The sequence below is a fragment of the Megalobrama amblycephala genome, linkage group LG11, assembly GCF_018812025.1.
Source record: "Megalobrama amblycephala isolate DHTTF-2021 linkage group LG11, ASM1881202v1, whole genome shotgun sequence".
Lineage (NCBI taxonomy): Eukaryota > Metazoa > Chordata > Actinopteri > Cypriniformes > Xenocyprididae > Megalobrama > Megalobrama amblycephala.
The window spans coordinates 22,117,890-22,141,429 of NC_063054.1; the positions used below are offsets into that span (position 1 = coordinate 22,117,890).

A 23,540-nucleotide genomic window follows, 5' to 3' on the forward strand; every position below is an offset into this window, starting at 1 on the left:
TTTTTTTTTACTTCACAGTTTTTAATCAAAATGCCATAACCTAATATTAGTATATATATATATAGTGCTCAGCGTAAATGAGTACACCCCCTTTGAAAAGTAACATTTTAAACAATATCTCAATGAACACAAAAACAATTTCCAAAATGTTGACAAGACTAAGTTTTATATAACATCTATTTAACTTATAACATGAAAGTAAGGTTAAAAATTTAACTTACAGAACAAAATTTTCAGTTTTATGCAAAAATGAGTACACCCCACTGAAAGACTCTGGAGCAAAGCTAAATTTTAGACTACAAATGTCTAATTTAACAAGAATTCAACCACAGGTGAGTCTAATTATTCATTACACAGGTGTCCAGCAGACAGTTGACTATAAAAGGGTATTAAAACCCCTTCTCATTTCATGCTGTCAGCAATGGCACAACATGGAAGAGAAATGTCACAAGACCTGAGAAAGAAAATAATTTCTTTACACCAGAAAGGTGAAGGCTACAAGAAGATCAGCAAAGCTTTACTTATCAGTCAGAAAACTGTATTAAAGGTGGTACAAAAATTTGAAAAAGATGGAACTGCAACCATCTCACAGTGACGTCCAGGTTGTCCACGGAAGTTAACACCTCGACAGAGCATCTTCTGATGAGAAGGGCTGAAGAAAATCAGCATGCAAGTTCACTGCAGTTATCTAAAGAAGTAGAAACCCAAACTGGGGTGACTATTTCCTGTGACACAATACGGCGTACACTGCAGAGGAATGGCATGCATGGGTGCAGTCCACGAGAGAAGCCTCTCCTAAAGCCCAGGCACAAAAAAGCCCGCCTAGAGTTTGCCAGGGCCCATGCTGACAAAGATGAAGACTACTGGGACTCTACACTCTGGAGTGATGAGACCAAGATAAACGTTTTTAGAACTGATGGCTTCAAAACTGTATGGCGTCGCAAAGGTGAGGAATACAAAGAAAAATACATGGTGCCTTCAGTGAAACATGGTGGTGGCAGTGTCCTTATGTGGGGCTGCATGAGTGCTGCTGGTGTCGGGGAGCTGCATTTCATTGATGGCATCATGAATTCACAGATGTACTGCTCTATACTGAAAGAGAAGATGCTACCATCACTCCGTGCCCTTGGTCGTCGTGCGCTTTTCCAACGTGACAATGACCCTAAACACACATCTAAGGCCACTGTTGCATTTCTGAAGAAGAACAGGGTGAAAATGATTCAGTGGCTCCTGATCTAAACCCAATCTAACACCTATGGGGAATTCTGAAGAGACAAGTTGAGCATCACTCTCCATCCAGCATCCAGTCTCTGAAAGAGGGCATTCTTGAAAAATGGAAAAGGTAGATGTTGCAAAATGTCGCTAACTTGTTCATTCCATGCCTAGAAGACTTGGTGCTGTTATTAAAAATCATGGAGGTCATACAAAGTACTAGATGTAGTTTTTGTTGTAGGGTGTACTCATTTTTGCATCACCCTAATTTGAGTAAAACTGAAAAATGTGTAATCTAATTTATATTATTTACCTTACTTTCATGTTCTAAGTTAAACAGATGTTATATTAAAGTTAGTCTGGAAATTGTTTTTGTGTTCTTTTCAAAGGGGGTGTACTCATTTACGCTGAGCCCTGTAATGTATATTAATTCAATGGGGGAATATTTGGTCCTGATAAAGCCAAATGTCTTATGTTACCAGTAAAAAGTGGCCTACATTATTTTAAATGTATCTAGTCAGTGACAGAGTGCTAAAATAACGCTGTTTTTCAGTGTTGGAGTCATGAATATTTTTATTCTGGTGTCACTATTGTCCTGTGCATTGGGTTACCAGCACCAAGTCCAAGCCTATTCATTTCCACCCCCAATGTAACACCAAATTTAGCATTTCACATCAACAGTTCATTTTTTCTTATCTCTTTACCATATGTCTTGGAGTATCACAATAATATTGTATCGTGAGTTCAGTATCGTGATAAGTATCGATTGGTGACATGAGGGTATCGTTACTAAAAAAAACAGACTTCTCTCTGATGACGTGACACTTCACCAATCGTTTAGGCCCTGTTTTACACTAGTGCATTTTTGTTTTAAAATGCATAACTTTTGCTATGGTTACTCCTGTCGTTTACACTTCTCTGGTGTTTTCAACCCTCGAAAGCAGAGACTTTCGAAAATACTGCAGAGTTTTAGTTTGAAAACGCCAGGTTGCATTTCAGTATAAACAGACTAAAACTGAGACTTTTGAAAACGATGACGTGGCTGCCCACATTCGCTCTGTGTATCCTTGACGACCATGTAACCGATAACATGGAGACTGAACTGCAATCTTTGCTGGCTTTTTGTTGTCATTTTTAGCAGCCATTGTCCAGTTAAACTCTGCATTTTTTTTTTTTAATACTGCAGCTACCTACATGGGCAAGAGGCAACTGTTTACACTTCTGCTTGTATGCCCAGTGTGCATGAATGGTCATGTGACATGGTTTTTGGTCGTGTATTATAGATGGAGACTGTTTCTGAAAAAACGGCATTTTAAAATTAAAACGCACTAGTGTATACGGGGCCTTAGTCCGCTTATACCCGCCCCGTTTTTTGAAATGGACTACAAGTTCGCATTCAGATCCATCCAATCAACACGTGATTGATAGAACCAAGTTCCCACCCTACTCCTTTCGATAATCCATTTCACTTTGAAATACATCACTATATGAAAGAAATTGTCCATCAATCCTTCTGTTAGATCACAAAAATTGTAAATGGCTTATAACTGACAATGTAAATACATAATGTCAGGCTATAAACATAAGTATAGCAATGAGACTTTTGTACATGTTAACAAAGAATAATGTGTTGAAATTGCTTAGCAGCTCTGTGTAAATTTATATTTAACCAGGTAATGCTGGTAAACCCAGTGGCTTTTGCATAATACATGCGCAGAGACCAGAAAGTGGCACAGGTATTGCATTGCTTACACATAACCAGATGTTCATCCACTTACATATTCCTACCTCAAAAAGAATGATAAATGAGTTTTTCAATTTTTGCTCTGTACAAAAAAAAAAAAAAAAAAAAAAAAAACCTGACAATTTTTTTTTTAAAGCCAAAGTTGTTTTTTGTTGACGTAATGAACCTGAAGTATCTCTTTAACCCCTAGTTTAGTGGCATTGTCTTGGGAAATGAAATTTTGAAGATCGTGATTACTTCAGAGTGTTTGGGTGTTGAAGTCAGTGATGGGATTGATATTACATTAAATTATGTGGCTTTTGTAATATCGGTTTAACCAATGGGTGAATAGGGGGCTCGACAAAACCTGGCTGCCATCTTTGCAAGCTGGACAAACTCCTCCCGATGCAGGAGACCACAAGTGAACAAAGAGGAGGAGGTAGGAGTCCTGTCTGGGACCAAACAACGCTCCTCACTCATCACATCACTTGAACCCCTCATTGCTTGGTTCCTTTCTTTTAAGTTGTATGTGTCTACCTGAAGTTGCTGCAGCTGCTCACCAGCATCTTTTGTCCAGTCCCTGTCTGTTTGTGTATGCGAACGTGACCCACACTGACTGAAAATCCTCCAATTCATCATTTCATTTTGTCCACATTCCTTCAGAATTACCCATTTGTTTTTTATCCATTTTTTTTCCATTTGAGGACGTTATTCTGCTTCAGCAACCCTTGTTTTGGATCCTTCATTATTTTTACCACTTTTGAAGAGGTTTGAATGTAACTTCAGGATTGCAGCTGAAGACCATCTAACTGCTGCTTTTTATGGTCCTCATCAATGGATTCAATGTATTTGATTTCTGCTGTAACTGCTCACCTCTTGTATTTCTTGAGTTTGCTGTTCCCACATTACAGCTTGGATGTTTAATGTTGTTTTTCTTTTCCAGTATATTTCACCAATTATATTTTACCAATTCCTGTACAGTATGTGTCTTGTCCATATTCATGTTTGTATGTATTTGTTGGAAGGAGACAATGGGAAAAGAACAAAGAGATAGATGATATGCAATCTTTGTGTTTCTCAGGAATACTTGACAAGATTACGACAGATCAGACTACAGAACTTTAATGAACGTCAGCAGATCAAAGCTCGCCTCAGAGGAGAAAAGGTACATACACCCACATATACACACATACACCCTGTTTGACAATTCTTTCAACTGTAAATTTATTGCTGACAATATTGTCATTATTTGGTTGTTTAATTTTTCTGATACCCATATTAATGTTTAATATTATATATTCCCATCAGTGTCAGTATTTTTATACATTATTAAATATTTCTAGATTTTGTTTATTCAGCATTTTTGTAATTTTTTTTTTTTTTTTTTTTTTTTTTTTTGGATCATCTCTCTCAGTATGACAGTGACTCAGACAGTCTGGAATCATGTGAAGAGGCAGTGCTCAGGAGGAAGAAGATTGAGGCTTTGAAGGTTATATTTTAATTGAATATATATTTTTTTTCAAATTATATTATCAGCAAAATAATTTGAATTGAGAATTATATACTCTACCGTTCAAAAGATGTAGTAGGATTTTTTTTTAAAAAGAAGATTTTAAAAAGAAGTCCTTTTGCTCACCAAGGCTGAATTTATTTGATCAAAAATACAGTAAAACAGTTTTGTTGTGAAATATTATTACAATTTAAAATAACACATTTTGTGTTAGGCCCAGTCAAAGGCTCGTGCTGCTGTTCTCAAAGAACAACTGGAGAAGAAGAGAAGAGAAGCATATGAGAGAGAGAAGAAAGCATGGGAAGATCATGTATGTCATTTTGCTTTCTCAATCTTTTTCTTTCTCGTGTCTACTCGTCCATCTCTTATGTTTTGTATTCTACCTTGTCTTTTGTCTTATTTTTTGTGATAAAGCAGCTTGTTGCACGGGGAGTGAAGGTTGCTGTTGGAGCCGTAGGTGGAGCTACACCTCCAGCAGCACCCCCTGCTCAGCCACCTGACTCCACCCCTCAGGAAGCTGCTTCCAAAGCCACACCCTCCTCTAGACCCACCACTCCTGTTATCTCCATGACCGCTGCTCTGAAGGATGTGGGCGCGGTTAGTCATCCATCACACTTCTTCTTCTTTTATATGCTAGAACAGACCATCTCAAGGTTATATGTCTTTTCTCTTTTGGTAGATTTCATCAGGGCAGAGTTCTCCTATGAAAGAGGACTCCCTTAAACCAGAAACATCAAGTGTACAGGTGGGAAATGCATAATTGGATGTGAGAAAGACTATTAATTAGGCATGTATCAAAATCTCATGATATGACAATACCTCAATATAAAGTCCACAATACGATATTTATTGCGATTTATATAAAAAAAAGACGAAGAAATGAAGAAAAAAGTGCTGTAAGTGTTAAACAATGATTGAATGTTAAAATGATGGACAAATTAACCATGTCATATCCTGTCCTCTGTTGCTTAGAGCTATGAGGTATAGTATGAGATGAGTTAAATGACCTCAAACTCCCTTTTATAAAATAAAATAATTGCACCAGCTGGGCCTTGACAAAGGTAACATCTATTTTTTTTATCTAACATTCTCAAGAGTTGTATTTGTTAACATTAGTTAATGCACTGTGAAGTAAAATGAACAAACTATGAACAGCTATATTTTTATTAACTAACATTAACAAAGATTAACAAATACAGTAACAAATGTATTGCTCATTGTTAGTTCATGTTAGTCAATACATTATCTAATGATAACAAATTAACCTTATTGTAAAGTGTTACCACAAATTCAACACAGATAAGATGCTTGAACACACATGCAAGATCCAGACTGGTGAAACAATATTTGGATTGAACAGTTGTTGAACTCTCTCGCTCTCTCGCTCTCTCGCTCTCTCGCTCTCTCGCTCTCTCGCTCTCTCTCTCTCTCTCTCTCTCTCTCGCTCTCTGCATTGATATCTGTATATGAGTACAGCTGTACAATTCGCCCACCCATCACACCAGAACCGTTTTCGGAACCATGCTGAAAAAAACTACACTTTTTGCCCAGAAGACATATTGTTTCATACAGTCATGTGACCACGATAGTATCGAGACAATATTGATAATACAGTTACATCCCTACTAACATGAGAGAGCAGTTTATTGAATAATTGTCAACCAATAATTTTACTTTAACTTTGATTTTTATATATAGATTATTTGTATTAATTGTTTTTTTTTTGTTGTTGTTGTTTTTTGTTTTTTGTTTTTTTAAAGAGTGACAAGAAGGAAATTCTACGCAGACTCAATCAGAAGGTCCAGACCACTGAGGACGATGTTGAGAAAGATCCAACACCTTGCAGCAGTGCACCATGCCCCACTCCTCAACCAATCCAGCCTTCAATCACAGAGGAAAGGCCACCCACAGCTGGGGATAGAAAAAAATGGGAAGCTGTAGCTCCACCCTTACTGTCTGTAGCTGAGCAAACTCTGGAGGAGACCTGTGCAACTCTGGCAGGTATAAACACAACAGTCTCATCAATATGTTTTTTATTATTATGGCTGTAAAACACATGTATAATTAAATTTGTTTACAGGGTAATTGTAGGGTTTTTTTTTTTTTTTTTTAGAAAGACTTTATAAGACATATGCACAAATAAAATTAATACTGTATGTCCATAAAGAACAATCCCATACAATCTCAAAATAATTAATGTATTTTTTTTTTTACCTAATTAAACAGGCTGAGGCACACATTTACATTTTACTTAACTTTATTTACTCATGTAAAGTTTAAAATGCTCAAGACTTATAAGAAGTGCTCAATAAGTATTTTGTTTAGTATATGTTGTGAAATTGGTTTATGTACCAATATATCAACATTACATATGAATGTTTGAATAAACTAGAGATCGAACTGTATGAATTAGAGATCGAATGATATTGGAATTTGTACTTTGAAATGTGCAGCACATTTATTTAATTAAACCATTGCTTTTTGAAGTTTAATAATCACGTTAGGTCATTTTGCAATTTTTATTTTTCCATAGCCAAATTTAAAACTTCTTACAACGATAAGCTTTTATGATATTTAAGACTTTTTTTTTTTTTTTCGTTCTTTTTGTATGATTACTAAAGACCAGTCAGAACAGGCATAGTTTTAATAGCTTTTTATATCCAAAATTCATATCCTTTAAAACAGTGGTTCCCAAACATGTCCTGGAGGACCTCCAGCACTGCACATTTTGGATGTTTCTCTCATCTAACACACCTGATTCAACTCATCAGCTCATTAGAGACTTGCCGACCCCTACTATAGAGATTCATTTTATATGAGACCCATTTTTCCTCTCTGTTGTTCCATCTCAGTTTCTCAGGCGACATCTCCAGAGACAAGTGCTCCGTTTAGTGGAGACAGGAAGAAATGGCAGACTGATGGTGCACCTCTTCTGTCTGTGGCTCAGCAGACACTGGAAGAAACCAGCCTTTCAACAGCAGGTCAACTAGCAGGTAAACTTACTCATCCTGAGATTCTGTAGTTTTTACCGATTCTGTAGTTTTCGCCAGCAGCCATATCACCCTGTAGCCTAAGACTGGTTGCCCACTGAAGCTAAACAGGGCTGAGCCTGGTCAGTACCTGTTCGAGAGACCTCCAAACTACACTGCATTCTAAATTATTATGCAAGTGACATATCAAAGATTTCAGTACAATAAACATTCAAATTTTAGTTTTTCTAAGAAAATGTTTGTTTGTTTGTTTATTTATCCATGTCTTTTTAGACAACTGGTATCAATCTCAGACAATAAACTAAATGTTTATTGTACTGAAATCTTACTGATATGTCACTCGCATAATAATTTGGAACGCGGTGTAGGTTGCTGCTGGAAGAGGTGTTAGTGAGGTCAGCAGGTGGTGCTCACCCTGTGGTCTGTGTGGGTTCTAACGCCCCAGTATAGTGATGGGGACACTATACTGTCAAAAAGCACTGTCCTTTGGATAAGACATTAAACCTAGGTCCTGACTCTCTGTGGTCATTAAAAATCCCTCATTTGCCCATTGGCCTCTGTCTAGGGCTGCATGATTTATCGCAATTAGGGGCTGTTCACATGTCGCGTCTAAAAACGTGTGTAAAGTACGGCCGTGCCACTTTCTCCTTCTTTCCAAAGTGCTTGTGCTCCCGTGGCCGCGCACCTACATTTGAAATGACGAACTTGCGCTCGCAAAAGTTACGATATGTGAACAGCCCCTTAAACCTCACGTGATTTGGCAAAGGCTGCAATTATTTTATGCGCAGCTTGTCAGAGCTGTACGGCTCTGTGATCAGTAGTAAATGCTTTTCCCTCTGAAAGCCAGAGGGCGCTCTAGCGCACAAACTCCAAATATACCCTGCCGCAGAAGTAGATAACGCGTGTCATTCCAGGAAATCCCTGTGGACGTCTATCGCTGTAGCTGAATAAACAGAAGATTCAAACGCTTTGATTGATTTAAACATGACTAATAAACACATGACTGCCTTATTCTGTGTAAGAAGCCACATCATCTCACAGAAAGATGCTGTCATTATGATGTGAGTTTGGTCATTAAATGTTGTCTTTTGTTGGACAAGATGTTAATAAATGTTTCTCATTTCTGGAAAGATGCTTGACGTGTACATTGTAAGTGACTCAAACTCGCAGTGCTTTCAGATGGAATAGCATTTGGAGCCATACTTCATTGACAAGCTGCGCATAAAAAAATAATCGTAGTCTTTGCGATTTCATAATCACACTAAGAATCACGTTTAAGCACGATTTCAATGTTATTTTTCGAATCATACGATAAATAATGCATCCCTACCTCTGTCCATCAACATGGCCTCCTAATCATCCCAATATATACTGATTGGCTTCATCACTCTGTCTCCTCTCCACCAATTAGCTGATGTGTGGTGTGTGTTCTGGTGCAATATGGCTGCCGTTGCATCATCCAGATGGATGCTGCACATTGGTGGTGGTTGAGGAGATTCCCCCATTCCATATGTAAAATGCTTCGAGTGGTTAGAAAAGCTCTATATAAATGTAATGAATTATAATTATTATTATTACAGCTGGACTATTTGAAAAATAATGATCAAATTGTCATTTAGTATTTGCTGAAATATAGAACAGTGGTGAAAAACAAATGATGAAAGTCAACTTCTTAGCCAACTTAGAAAATGTGCTCTGCAGCACAAGTTGCAGAGACTCACAGATACACACCTGACAAGTGACTGAGTTTATTATAGCACTTTGCATGTGCATGACTCTAATGAGAAGCAAATGTACCGACAAGAATCAAAATACTGCAGCACTTGGATTCATCTGAACGCACATGCCATCAGCTCTCATTACATTAGCATCACATATTCATAATGCCATCCAATGTATTCAGTTATAAATTTGATGAGCTTCAATGGGAAATTGGTAGCTACAGCAGGCTATGAAGCAAATTTGAATAATTTGAAAAGTGTTTTTGCAAGTCGACTAGATGCGAAGTAAAACTAGTCAATTATGTGTACACACCCCTAGTATTTCCAGAGTGAATAGATTATGTACTGGAGTGTGTTTTGTTTTGTAACCATGGAGGGTGCGTTGCAATACAGTACATGCACTGGGACTCCAGCCACTCTATAGCAACCGGCTTAATGACAAACAGAGCTTTAGGTTATTTTCTAGCTCTGTAGTCTTCTTTCTCTGGAAAGCCAAAAATCATGTGTTTTGTTGTTGTATATTGTAAAATAGGGGTCTTATTTATATGCAGTGAAATCTATTTTTCTTACTTGTTTCAGAGAAAACAGCCGGTGAAGTCATTTGCATGGATGCTTGGCAGGGGGAGGGGCTAAGGAAGGCTTGGGCACAGAGTCCAGACTCAGAGGTTCTGAAGGTGTTGGAAGAGGCAGAGCTCCAGTCCTTTACTCAGAAATTAGATCCCGCCAGCACCTGTGACCACACACTGACTGGTGAGTCTTTGATCAGTTTTTTTGCCTGTGTGACGTGTTCAGTCTTACTGACAATAGCTTCCTCTTAATCCTGTAATTCTGTGTCTTTTTATCAGAAAGCCTTAATCCCATTGAAGAGTCGTCAGATGCCACTAATGAAGCCATACAAGTGCCTCTCCCTCAACAATGCCAGCCTGACAGTGGCCATACCAAACAAGAAGTGACATGTCAGGAGACAGTGCCAATCATAGCAGAGGTTAAAAGTCAGGAACTAATCCCCCAAACACCAGAGGAGATACAAAAGACTCAATTTGGAGAAAGCGAGGCAGAGGGTAAGAATACTACACTGAATATGACTGCGTTAGACTTAGCTACATAGCCAATTTTCCGAAATTTAAATATGTATTTTGCATATAATGTTTTTGTAACAAAATCACTTTTCTCTGTCCTTCCAGTGGTGGATGATATGGAGTCAGTAGTTCTGGATGAAGCCACACAGAAAACCTCACAACAGCCCCCAACAGAAGTAATACAGGCATGGACAAAAGACACTCCAATTTCTCTGTAAGCACTTTTTTTCTGATATGAAATCTTATAGTAACAGCACACAGGTTTGGAACATACACTACCATTAAAAAGTTTGGGGTTGGTCATTTAAAAAAAAAAAATGTTTCTTTTGCTCATTTGATCAAAAATAGAGTTAAAATAATAATATTGTGTCTGAGTTGATAGCCCTTTAATTCCTTTAATCATTGATTTTTTTTTTTTTCTTCCATTTTTATGTTAGGCCAGCAGAGGGCAGAGTAATACAAGCAGAATCCACAGAGATACCGCAAAGAGAGGAGAAACATCCTGAACCTGCAGGTAGTCTCAAGTGTAATGCTAAGACACCTTATCTCCCTCTCACAGAAGCATGTCTCATTATGAACCATATCAAAGAGCTCCAGGCTTCCACTTTACACTTCATTTGCCTTTTAACAATGTTAATCCTCAGAAGCTTTAAGAAGGCCAGTTTAAATGTAGCTCCACTGTCAAAAAAAGCCAAATAAAGTTTTTGTGTTGACCTTTCTTTCTGTTTCCAATAGATGAGTCTCTGTTTGTGAAGCTAAGCAGTAGTCCAGCTCACAGACGTACAGTAGCATTGGCCATCCTCTCTGCCCAATCCTCATTGGAGGACTCTTCCTCCGTTGCCTCGCGTTCCCGCTCTGTCTCTCCACTGCGTTCCCACCGCCATGATGACGCACTCCTCATCGGCCTCTCCACTGGCCTCTTTGATGCAAACAACCCAAAGGTGAGCATCGCAATTGGAACCCCACTGTACTTAGTGTGGGTCTCAGTGTGTTACATATGTCATACAATCCTATCTAATTTCTTTCTCTCTCAAGTTAGTTCAAACCAGCTCAAAATATCAAACATGTTTGATATCCTCCGACTGAATGGAATTATAATCTTAAACCAAAAAACAGAGTCTGTGCCAATCATACACTATGTGATTTTCTGTGAAATCTGCCAACTTTGACTGCCCAAAATCTGCAGACAGGCTTTGACTTTTGGCAAATAGCATCAACATGTTCAGACTTCAAATTGGTGCAAAAATCCAGGCAAAAGTTGTGTAGTGTACGGATTTGTTGGTGAGACTCTGTGAGAAACAGATGTACTGACCACAGATTTCTGGAGGTAATGTACATTTTCAAGAGTATAGTTAGAAGGGTGCAGATGCGGTGACTTTTCTGTGGGCAAGCCTCAGTGCCTTGAACTTGATGAGGTCAGCAACTGGCTGCCAGTGGAGTGAGACAAAGAGAGGCGTAATGTCCACTCTCTTGGGTTCACTGAAGACCAAATGTGCCGCTGTATGCTGGATCATTTGGAGAGGTTTAAATGCACATGCATGAAGGCCAGCTAAAAGCATTACAGTACAGTCTAGAAATGGTGTGCCTGGACAAGGAGTTCTCAAACACATCATAGAGTAGACAGGAGGATTTGGTGGCTAACAGTGTAGAATCCTGCAGACAAGTCCAGCCAAAGGAAGACAGACCATCTTGAGCTCCTACCAGCCCACAGGGCTTCAGTGACAGATAGCAGGCCTGTGAATGTCAGCTCTTAAAACTTGACTGATTACAGTCTAGCAAGTTGTTCTGTGAGAGGAAAGAAGAAACCTGAATAGGAGGAGAGAGACCAGAGGGTTACCCATGCCTTTTTTCGATGTGTTGAGCAAGTGCCAGAGCCGAGTGATGTAAAAATCACAATTTTAAAATCACATATGATCTTGTAGAAAAAGGGAGGGAATAGGGCCATGGTAGGATGGTTCAGAGAAAAATTATAGACCTTAGCCTGGAGAGTGGAGCATTGTGGGTGGGTTGTTGTTGTTTATGAATTAGTGGTGTTAAGAACTGACTGAACTGGTGTAACATCAGAAATACCAGATGATAAATCAGAAAGGCCTGTAAGAAAACTATTTTCTATAGATCTTTTTTTTTTTTTTTTTTTTTTTTCAGTTTCAGTAGTATTTTTGGCACTTCAACTGCTTTATTTCAGTTAGTTGACATGGCAATAAGTTTAAGTTTTTCATGTAATATTTATATTTTATTTTACATCAGTTACAGTAAACTATTTTGGGAACACTACAAAAAGGTTCCATTTGTTAACATTAGTTAACTACATAAGCTAACATTAAGTAACAATGAAAAAGTCTTTTAAAATATTTATTAATTTTAGAACCAAATCACAATGTGTCTAAACAGAGCGGAACATCCATATTACACTGAGCTAACAATGAGCAGTTGTATTTTATGAAGTAACAATGACAAATATTAATAAATACTGTTACAAATGTATTGCTCATTGTTAGTCAATGTTAGTTAATACATTAATGATTGTTATCTAACAGGACCTTATTGTAAAGTGTTACCACAATTTTTAATAGTTTTAGTTTACAATAACAACACTGCAAAGTACTGTGAAGAAATATAGGGGTGTGTGTTTGTCTTAATTGAAAGATATGAGACTATTACAGAGCATGGTAATGGAGGACCCCACTGCTGCCATTCATCACACTGATTAGAGCAGAATCTCTTATACTAGACAAGGCGAGAGAGGAAGAGAGCTCTGGAAAGAGCTAGAGAAAGAGTATGAGGAAGAAAGAGATGACACCATAGCAGGAGAAACAGATGGCAGTCTTCGATAACGCATAGCACTTAGCACAAAATGATAGAGGAGCTCAGATTTGTATCTCATAGAGTTTTTGTTTGGGGTGATTAGTTTTCCACAGACTGAAATTTGTGTTTGTGTGCACATAATGGTGTGTGCATGCAGGGATAGGCATATGGATGAGTGTGGATGTGCCTCAGGGCATATCTGTGCTGGAAGGACTGCTGAATGCGTGTGTGTTTGAGCTCCTGAGTGGAGCGTTATTAATGCGATTCTTCCACATCCTTGATGTGCCAGTAAACCAAAAGGACTTTGCGCTGGCCTGTGTACTTTTTTCGCCCACCCCACAGGCGCACATACACAAATGCTTTTCTTTGCCCTCACAAAAGCACATTAACATTCACACCCACGTCCACACTTTCGCAAACACGCACGGACATTTGGCCTTTTGGCTTGCTTGCACCCAACCCTCTGGACAACTGGACAGGCAGATCACACACACACACACACACTAAATGCCGTCTTTCTCAGTACAGGCTGTCAGTCTGTTTAATCAGTGGTTTAGCACTCCTCTCCAAGTGCGAGAACACAGTGCGTCTCTGTACTGACGACTGTAGTGGAGATGGATGACTGCGCCGATATTAAAGCCCTCCTCTGCTCTGTGGAGGCAATTTTAAGTCCCTGCTGAGTGTTAAATAGCTAAGTTGTCCTGTGCACAATTCAGATTGAACAATTTCAAACTGCAGCTTAGAGACTGTGCTTATGCTTTTTTTTTGTTCTAATTCAAGTTAATTAACCATATTTTATACATTTGTAGTCCACTTAAAATGTTGGTTTGTTGCACCAAAAGCATTTAAAAAACATTTTCCACCTATGTCCTATTATTTATAATGATATCTGCCGATACAAACAGTTTGATTTTCTTAAGGGAAAAAAAATCTCTTCCAACTAATGCTGTAAACTATACAGGGATCCCTCTCATTTGGTACATTACTATAATATTAGAGGTTAAAATGAACAACAAAGCCCAAACTATTATATTCAACTGCTATTTATTTTCAGATATAATAATTAAACAAATAAAAACTAAAATGTTTGTATACAACTCAGTTGCACATAGACACTTGTCTACATGATACATTTATTCAAACATGCATATATAATTAATAGTAAATAAACTCCTCTAGTGTTTTTTTTTTTTTATAGCTAACTAATGAACATTGAACATTGGAAAACTTTCCTTAGGTAAATGCAATGTGAAGTGACATATTGTTCACAAGCTGTTTTATTGTAGTCTTTCCACGACTGAAACACTGATTGAGCAATTACATGACACTTGATATATTTCGGTAAGTTGTATCTTTCAACATACCTTTTGATGTTCATGCATGTTTCTTTTGTGCTATGATTTGTATTAAATTGGAAGAAAAGACTTGAAGACTGGCTCTTGAACTGAAGCACTACAGGCAATCTGTCATTTAAAATCGTCAAAATGCCATTTTATTGTTGGAATTTCATGATAAAATGGACCGAATTTGAAAGCTGAGGCTTTGTTTCTTATCAGAAGTAACAGCACAAAGCTCTTTGATTTATTGGATGGGAGGCGCACAACAAATAATGTTTGGTGTAGGGAAAAACGTGGACCTGGCAACCCTGGCTTGAACTATGGGTGATTCATAGGGTCAAATAGAGCCTGCTTTAATGTCGCTATTTTTTAACTGTTAATGTGTTATTGTCACATTAACTTTGACAGCTCTAAATTCAACATGAGACATTTTCTTCACACACAATATGAGCTGCAGTCTGAGACGTTTTTCCGCCCCTTTTGATTGACAGGATGTAATTGGCCTTGATCATCTGGGGCCGTATTCACAAAACATCTTAAGGCTAAAAGTAGCTCCTAACTTGACGATTTAGGAGAAACTCTTAAAAATAATGGGCGTGTCAGTCCTAATTTTAGGTGTCCTAAAGTTTTGCTCTAAGAGTATTTCACAAAGCATTTTAGCGCCAAAAATAGCTCCTAAGTCTGTGAAACGTTAGGAGTAGTCAAGAGGACTCCTAAGTCACTAAGACCAAATCACAAAACAGTCCTAATCCACCCAAAGACACTGTACACCATTCAGGGAATAGCGATAGAGCCTTGGGTGCTGTACTTTTACTTCATAAATGCAATACATTTTGATTTATAGATTTGAATCTACGATGAAACGCCAAAAATAAATCTTTAACAAATAAATAAATATTGTCCAATTACCTGTGGCAGTGGTTTTCATGAGTTCACATTTACAAATGATTGAATAGAGTAAAATTTTTTTTTAAAAATAAACGTATTTGGTGTGCTCTCCAAGGGGATTGAGGGCTCTGAGCTTGGAATTTAACCCAAAGTTCTCCTCGTATCCCCAGCCGAGAGTGAGGAGCGGGTTGGCGGAGGGATGCAGAAAACTGTCGAAGTAACTATAGGCGAGTCGGCTCTCGTCTGTGTATATATTCCTCCTCTCGAGCTGATTAGAAAGACTGTTTGAATGTGTTTCTCCCAAACTTTGTTTATAAAACATAATTTGTTGCTTGAATTCTGCATTCTCTTGAGATGCAGACATCCAAGAGGCGGACTATTAACTGTATATATTAGTTTAATTAGTGACACTTAGCCTACATTCTAAAACCTTTATTTGAATATGGCAACATTTTTATTAAAAAATATTTGTTTGAATAGGGCAACATTTGTGTTTTAAAACGTTTATTTTAATATGAAAAGTGACACCTCATTCATTCTATAATATTTCTATGATTAAATCGCTGACTCCTCCCCCATCAGCCAATGACTGTGTGTATTCTCCATAGCAACGAGAACCCCGCCCTTACTCTTAGCTTAAGACTTCTCTCTATTCCTTAGTAAAAGTTTGTCTCAGCAGCTTGTGAATAGGTTTTAAGAGAAAACTCTTAGCTAAGAACTTTTACTGCTATTTAGGAGAACTCTTAGTGGTAAGATAAAATGTTTTGTGAATACGGCCCCAGCTGTTTTTAAAAAATTGGCCTATGGCCGATGCTGATTATTGGCCAATACATCAGTGCATCTCTAAAGCTGTGTATTAAATTAATACAATAAGGTATTTACCATTCATTAACTAACAATAAACATTAAGCAATACATTTGTTACAGTATTTCTTAATCTCTGTTAACATTAGTTCATAAAAATATAACTGTTCAATTCAGGTTAGTTCAGGTCCATTAAATAATATTAACAGATACGTTTTTATTTTAATAATGTATTGGTAAATGTGGAAATGATTAACTAATAATATTAAATGCTGTAGAAGTAATCATTGTTAGAACGTTAACTAATGTTAACTATGTATCTATCTATCTATCTATTTTCTAAATGTCATTGATCTTATTGAGAACAATTCATCCATATGTTACATTTTTTACTTTTTTTTTTAAATTAAAATGTCATAACTTGATCTTCTAGTGAAATGATGATAATTTATAATTCTTACCCATTTTTACAATTCTTACTGCAAGCTCGCAATTACATCTGCATCAACAACTGACGAATTGAAGCAAGTCCCCAGTCTAGAAGTTTCATTTGGATGTACGTTACAGTACGTAATAAAGGATCTGTCGGTAGTTCCGTTACATCAAGTGCTCTTTAGGGTGTTAACATCATGACATATGTGTTAACACTTGCTATGTGATACTATAAAAACATTGCTGTGTTTGTTTGAATATCCTGACCAGCCTAATGCCATTGGTTAAACCAATGTTGCAAATTTGGGGTGGGACTATCTGTTTGGAAAAAAAAAATCATTATGTACTTTTGCATTTCATTTTGCAGTTTAGTTGGCATGGGACACTTTTTGCCACTGTGCCTCTAAGACTTCCATGTAAATGCCCTTTTCGCATGTGAAAATAAAGGAAAAACAATGCTTATTTAAGTTTTGCTCTTGGGTGCGATATAGTTGGCTCTGCCTCATCCTTCAATGACAACCTCTTTACAAAGCCTGCATTGCATTGTGACAGGTTCACAAAACAATCCACACTGAAATGTGCTGCACAAACTGTGAAGGTCAGACTGAAATGATCAGGGATGTTGTTAAAAATAAACTTCAAATGCTTGTTTCTAACATTAGGATCCTTCTGTCTATGCAGGGACACGTGCTACACTACAACATAGTACAGCATAATGAATAAACTTTTTGCATCTCCTAGATACAAAATGATATTTTGAATATGTGCATATTTTTACATGCTGATGGCTATGACGACACAACCATGAAGATTGCAGGATGAGCCATTTTTGCATCTTATTTTTAATAAACAGTGGACTTGGGGAGGGAGCTTTGCATTTTGAAGTGTTAGAGCAGAGGTGCCCAGACTTTTTACAAAGAAAGGCCAAAAATAAAACTTGATTGAGGTCCATGGGCTGAAAGTAAAAGTTGCATTATATCAAACTTTTATATTAAATTTATAGTGGTAAACTTTGGTTCCCCTCATTTATGATTTCATAATTTTAAAACATTAAGCAATTTGCTTAACTAATCCAGTTTTATTTTCAAAGTTTTATAGTTCAGTGAAACGTTATTGCAGTTTTTAATGATGTTTTTAGTTACTTTTTAAACACCAACTGGCATTTTAGAAAAATGAAATAAAAAAAAAAAGGGGGGAAAAAAAGAATCTTTTTAAGAACATTTAAGAAACTAAATCCCAATCCACGATTCTGAAAGGATAACTAAACATAATAACGTAATTTCCTGAAGGTTCTGACAAAATGTTAATTGCTTAATGTAAAATTTAAATTTAAAAATGTTTAATTACTTTGAATGAATTATTTAAAAAAAAAAAGAAACCTTTTGAAAGAATGATTCAATGACTCACTCATAAAGACTTCACTTGTTTCATTACTGGTTGAATCAGTGTTTTTGAACAAATCTCTTGAAGGAAAGATTCAATGACAAATACATTTTGAACATTCATTTTTCGCCACCTAGTGGCATAACAATGTCATTGATTCAAACATTATTTGAAGAGACAAGTTACTTTTAAAAGGTAATTTGCTCTATTTTATTGCTACCGTAGGCATCCGTGTTCATATGCGAACTATAAAGTACTTCTGTGATAATTTGAATATTTGTAAGACTGAAATAACGATACTGTTTGGTTGAAAAGACTGTGAAGCTGACAGCTGCTCTCCCTGGGGCAGCGCCATGCACAGATATGAATGTTCCGGTGTTCTTTTGTCAAAGGTTTAATAAACACAGGAGAATCGTTATCATTTAGGAATAAGATCTCATGGGTGTTTGAATCGAGATTGTAGTCTTTTAACGATTAATCATGCAGCTCTACAGCACAGTGTAGCTATATTCTCCAAATGCTTTTGCATATGCATGTGGATGAAAACAAAAATTAGCTTTGTTAAAAACTGACGCACATACGATTTTTCATAATTTAACTTTTTAACAAAATTTTTGTTTCCTCAATCTCGCATGTTCTACGTTTGTTGGTGCAGCGGAGATGGCCGCTGTAATAATTGGCATATGCATAAACAATTATTAAATTCCGTAATGCACTTTCATTATCAGATAGATCAGTCAGATGGGGCATGTACAATGGGCGTGTTAAACAGCCCTTGGGTTACGTTAAATTGTTCATAGATGGCAGTTTTTTTTCTTCTTCCCTTCATGACATGGCGTGATAAATCAAATTTCATCACGGGCCAACTTTGGCCCGTGGGCCCTAGTTTGGGCATCTCTGTGTTAGAGTGTGTCTACATAGTATATTAAAGTTTTTTGCTTGAAAAGAACATGAATATTTGTTTTCAATTTCTTGTGTGGGTATCTGGCTTGTAATGTGTGTGTGTGTGTGTGTGTGTGTGTTTTGTATCAGATGCTGAGGACATGCTCCTTACCAGACCTCGGTAAAGTGTTCAGTGTTGCTGCAGAAACTGAAGGTTCCGTCGTTCCTAACAACAACCTGGAGATTGAGGATCTGGAGGATAAAGCGGATGAGCAGTCTGAGCCTGAGGAGTAAGACACACACAAAACTTAATGCATGTGTACCTGCTCACATAAACACACCCTCACTTATGACTGTCTCTGTCTCAGTGTGTATGAGGATGAAGATTTGAGGGAGCTCAGAGCATCTATGGAGAGGCTTCTCCAGGAGCAGCGCAGTGAAGATGATGATGATGATGATGACGAAGAGGAGGACGATGGTGGTGGATCCAGTGGCAGCCCGGCCGATGAAGAGGCAGCTGGTCTTAATGGGCTGGCTAATGCTGGTGATGACAAATGCAGTCCAGAGGAGGAGTGTTTTAATAGAATGGCTGAGGAAGAGGACGATGTTAGCCATGGTGAGGAAGAACCAGGAGGGCCAGTTACTAATGGAATGGAGGTTGAGGAAGATGAAGAACAGAATAGCAGTGAAGGCCAGCTCAATGAGGAGTGGCAGTCAGGTAATGCAATCACGACTGCATCCATAACAACTACAGCTACTAACCGAATCCACAAACAGAGCACAAAGGCTGAACACATCCCCCAAAACAGCTAATTTTATCCGTGAACACTTCTGTGAAGACAACAACAGCGAAACCATATCCACTAACACAGCGCAACAGCTCGACGCAACCACTAATATAGCACACCGGCTAACTTTATCTGCTAAAACCGCATAAAACCGCTAAGAGCAAAACAGCTAACCATATCTGCTAAAACAGCACAGCAACTAAATACAACCGCTAACAGAGCAAAACAGCTAGACACAACAGCTAAACATATCCTCAAAAACAACACAACAGCTAGATACAACCGCTAACAGAATAAAACATCTAGACACAACAGCTAACCATATCCTCTAAAACAACACAACAGCTAGATACAACCGCTAACAGAGTAAAACATCTAGACACAACAGCTAACCATATCCTCTAAAACAACACAACAGCTAACCATATCCTCTAAAACAGCACAACAGCTAGATACAACCACTAACAGAGCAAAACAGCTAGACACAACACCTAAACATATCCTCTAAAACAACACAACAGCTAACCATATCCTCTAAAACAGCACAACAGCTAGATACAACCACTAACAGAGCAAAACAGCTAGACACAACACCTAAACATATCCTCTAAAACAACACAACAGCTAACCATATCCTCTAAAACAGCACAACAGCTAGATACAACCACTAACAGAGCAAAACAGCTAGACACAACACCTAAACATATCCTCTAAAACAACACAACAGCTAACCATATCCTCTAAAACAGCACAACAGCTAGATACAACAGCTAACAGAGCAAAACAGCTAGACAGAACAGCTAAACATATCCTCTAAAACAACACAACAGCTAGATACAACCGCTAACGGAGCAAAACAGCTAGAAACAACAGCTAACAGAGCAAAACGGCTAGAAACAACAGCTAAACATATCCTCTAAAACAACACAACAGCTAACCATATCCTCTAAAACAGCACAACAGCTAGATACAACAGCTAACAGAGCAAAACAGCTAGACAGAACAGCTAAACATATCCTCTAAAACAACACAACAGCTAGATACAACCGCTAACGGAGCACAACAGCTAGATACAACAGCTAACAGAGCAAAACAGCTAGAAACAACAGCTAAACATATCCTCTAAAACAACACAACAGCTAGATTCAACCGCTAACAGAGTAAAACAGCTAGACACAACAGCTAAACATATCCTCTAAAACAACACAACAGCTAGATACAACCGCTAACGGAGCACAACAGCTAGATACAACAGCTAACAGAGCAAAACAGCTAGAAACAACAGCTAAACATATCCTCTAAAACAACACAACAGCTAGATTCAACCGCTAACAGAGTAAAACAGCTAGACACAACAGCTAAACATATCCTCTAAAACAACACAACAGCTAACCATATCCTCTAAAACAGCACAACAGCTAGATACAACAGCTAGATGCAACCATTAACAGAGCAAAACAGCTAGACACAACAGCTAAACATATCCTCTAAAACAACACAACAGCTAACCACATCTGCTAAAACAGCACAATAGCTAGATACAACCGCTAACAGAGCAAAACGGCTAGACACAACAGCTAAACATATCCTCAAAAACAACACAACAGCTAACCATATCCTCAAAAACAACACAACAGCTAACCATATCCTCAAAAACAGCACAACATCTAACCACATCTGCTAAAACAGCACAACCGCTAACTATATTTGCTAAAACAGCACAACAGCTAGATGCAACCGCTAACAGAGCAAAACAGCTAGATACAACAGCTAAACATATCCTCTAAAACAACACAACAGCTAACCATATCCTCTAAAACAGCACAACATCTAACCACATCTGCTAAAACAGCACAACCGCTAACTATATTTGCTAAAACAGCACAACAGCTAGATACAACCGCTAACAGAGCAAAACAGCTAGATACAACAGCTAAACATATCCTCTAAAACAACACAACAGCTAGCCATATCCGCTAACACAAAACAACAGCTAACAATATCCACTAAAACAGCACAACACAACAGCTAACCGCATCTACAAACGCATCACAGATGTTGACACCATCCACAAACACAACTATGTCCATAAATGATCAAAACAACCCATAAAAACTCCAAACAATTGCTGACTGCATCTACAAACACAATAGAACTGTATCCTAAATACATCGCAAACAAATATGTTCAAAACTTTGTTGCTAAGCACACTGGAAATGAAAGCAAATATTTATTGAGCTAAAGATATTGTTCTGGCTAATTAAATCTGATGATTGATTGACTACAGTGTGTGGAGTGACAATGGCAAATAACACTTTCAATACTGACATAGGTCAGCGTGGTATCAGCCAATATTCCACAACAATACACTCCCGCTGCGTGAACTTTGTGATATATTGTAGCATGTCTTTATACCTGTGCATGGGTATGAATGCAGATGACAGCGAGGAAGAGGACGACGAAGACCTAGAGCAACAGGACAGTATCTTCAGTCGTCTGGAGGAGCTGCGGTTCCATCTAGAGCAGGCCATGGGCTTTGAGAACTTCATCCAAGCCTACAACAAGATCAAGGTCTGAGTTTTGCATTAAATGTCAACTCTCACCATGTCTCCAGTGAGATTCAGTGGTTTTATGCCCGGTTGAATGCATTGCGGAAATTCTGCATATCTAAGAGGTCTTTAGTGGTCAAACACCACCAATAACAATGCAGCCATGTACTTCTAAGAGGACACTCATCTAAGTTTTGTTTTTAGCCTTTGGGTTCATTCTGGGAATTAGATACAGATGTTATCCTTAACCTTTAAGAATGTTATTTGTGCTGTCTTATGATACTTTTTATATAGTTTGTCACACTGGAAGTGCAATAAACTGCAGTAATTTGTTGCATTTTTTTACTTTTTTCTGCCAGTTGCAAAAAAAACCTTAAGCTAAGAAACTCTGTAGTGAATACGACCTTAAGGCCCCGATATACTTCAAACAAAGTTCTTTTTCGCTCTTCGTTTAGGGGTAAAACAAAGTTTGAAATGCGTGACCAGCGATATACTGTAATCGAACATCTGACGCCACCCACACTGCTGAGAGTGACATTTAGATGAATATGTAAATATGTGCCGTGCACTTTCCTCTCAGTAACAAAATAAACACAATAACAAAAATGAGAAAACCGCAAGCATTTTTTATAGAAAGCATCTGATCATAACAACATGGGTATGTTAGCACGAGCTCTACAAATTAGAACTCCAGTGCTTAAAGTCAAGCAGCTTTACAGTATCAAACATGAAAAACAATGTCAGTGCCTCATTTTATCAGAAGCACAACTTCATTTTGTACTATAAAGCGGCTATCCAGTGTGTTCATGTTTTCACCCGCAGAGATCTTAACTCAACAAACTCAAACACATGACATGAGTCAGAGAAGCGTTCCACGCGAGTGAAGGCAGAGCCTCAGCGCTAGGGATGGGCGATATGGCCTAAAAAAATTATCACGATAATTTCAGGTATTTATTGCGATAACGATACCAATGACGATAATTATATATATATATATATATATATATATATATATATATATATATATATATATATATATATATATATATATATTACACCATAAACTTGATAGTCATTAGTCAGCAAGAAAAATAAGAAAACAAACCATTTAAAACAAAATGAACTGGATTAGAAACTGAATTATTTAAGTATAAGTATCATAACTTTATTATCATAAATATACCTAAACTGTGTGCTTGTAATCAAACGCATCATTTTATTCTGGAGACTGAACTCGCGCTCTGCTGCCACACTGGAGCGCGCTCACCACCTACTGGGCAGGGGCGGGAATTACATTTACAAGCTACATCAGCCTCAGTAATCTGACGGACGGCCTTCATATTTTTCATTGCTAAAAAACAAAAACAGTTAACGCAACCTCACATATATATATATATATTTATTTATTTATTTATTATATATAATGTCGCGCGATTG

At 37.6% G+C, this 23,540-nt stretch overlaps 1 protein-coding gene across 5 annotated transcripts in view; it reads left to right on the forward strand.

Annotated features, from left to right (window-relative positions):
* nek1 (NIMA-related kinase 1) overlaps window positions 1-23,540 on the forward strand; it is a 48,385-nt gene that overhangs the window by 19,465 nt on the left and 5,380 nt on the right. For 2 of the 5 annotated variants that reach the window (XM_048206725.1, XM_048206728.1), the window contains 16 exons: window positions 3,288-3,374; window positions 4,017-4,100; window positions 4,350-4,424; window positions 4,660-4,755; window positions 4,860-5,042; window positions 5,125-5,190; window positions 6,206-6,446; window positions 7,298-7,438; window positions 9,736-9,906; window positions 10,002-10,217; window positions 10,341-10,449; window positions 10,673-10,749; window positions 10,971-11,176; window positions 18,917-19,056; window positions 19,135-19,484; window positions 21,992-22,125. In XM_048206725.1, the coding sequence (XP_048062682.1) occupies window positions 3,288-3,374; window positions 4,017-4,100; window positions 4,350-4,424; window positions 4,660-4,755; window positions 4,860-5,042; window positions 5,125-5,190; window positions 6,206-6,446; window positions 7,298-7,438; window positions 9,736-9,906; window positions 10,002-10,217; window positions 10,341-10,449; window positions 10,673-10,749; window positions 10,971-11,176; window positions 18,917-19,056; window positions 19,135-19,484; window positions 21,992-22,125 (2,376 nt within the window). The remainder of the gene's footprint in view (window positions 1-3,287; window positions 3,375-4,016; window positions 4,101-4,349; window positions 4,425-4,659; window positions 4,756-4,859; window positions 5,043-5,124; window positions 5,191-6,205; window positions 6,447-7,297; window positions 7,439-9,735; window positions 9,907-10,001; window positions 10,218-10,340; window positions 10,450-10,672; window positions 10,750-10,970; window positions 11,177-18,916; window positions 19,057-19,134; window positions 19,485-21,991; window positions 22,126-23,540) is intronic. The other 3 variants (XM_048206726.1, XM_048206729.1, XM_048206730.1) reach the window with 3 other exon arrangements.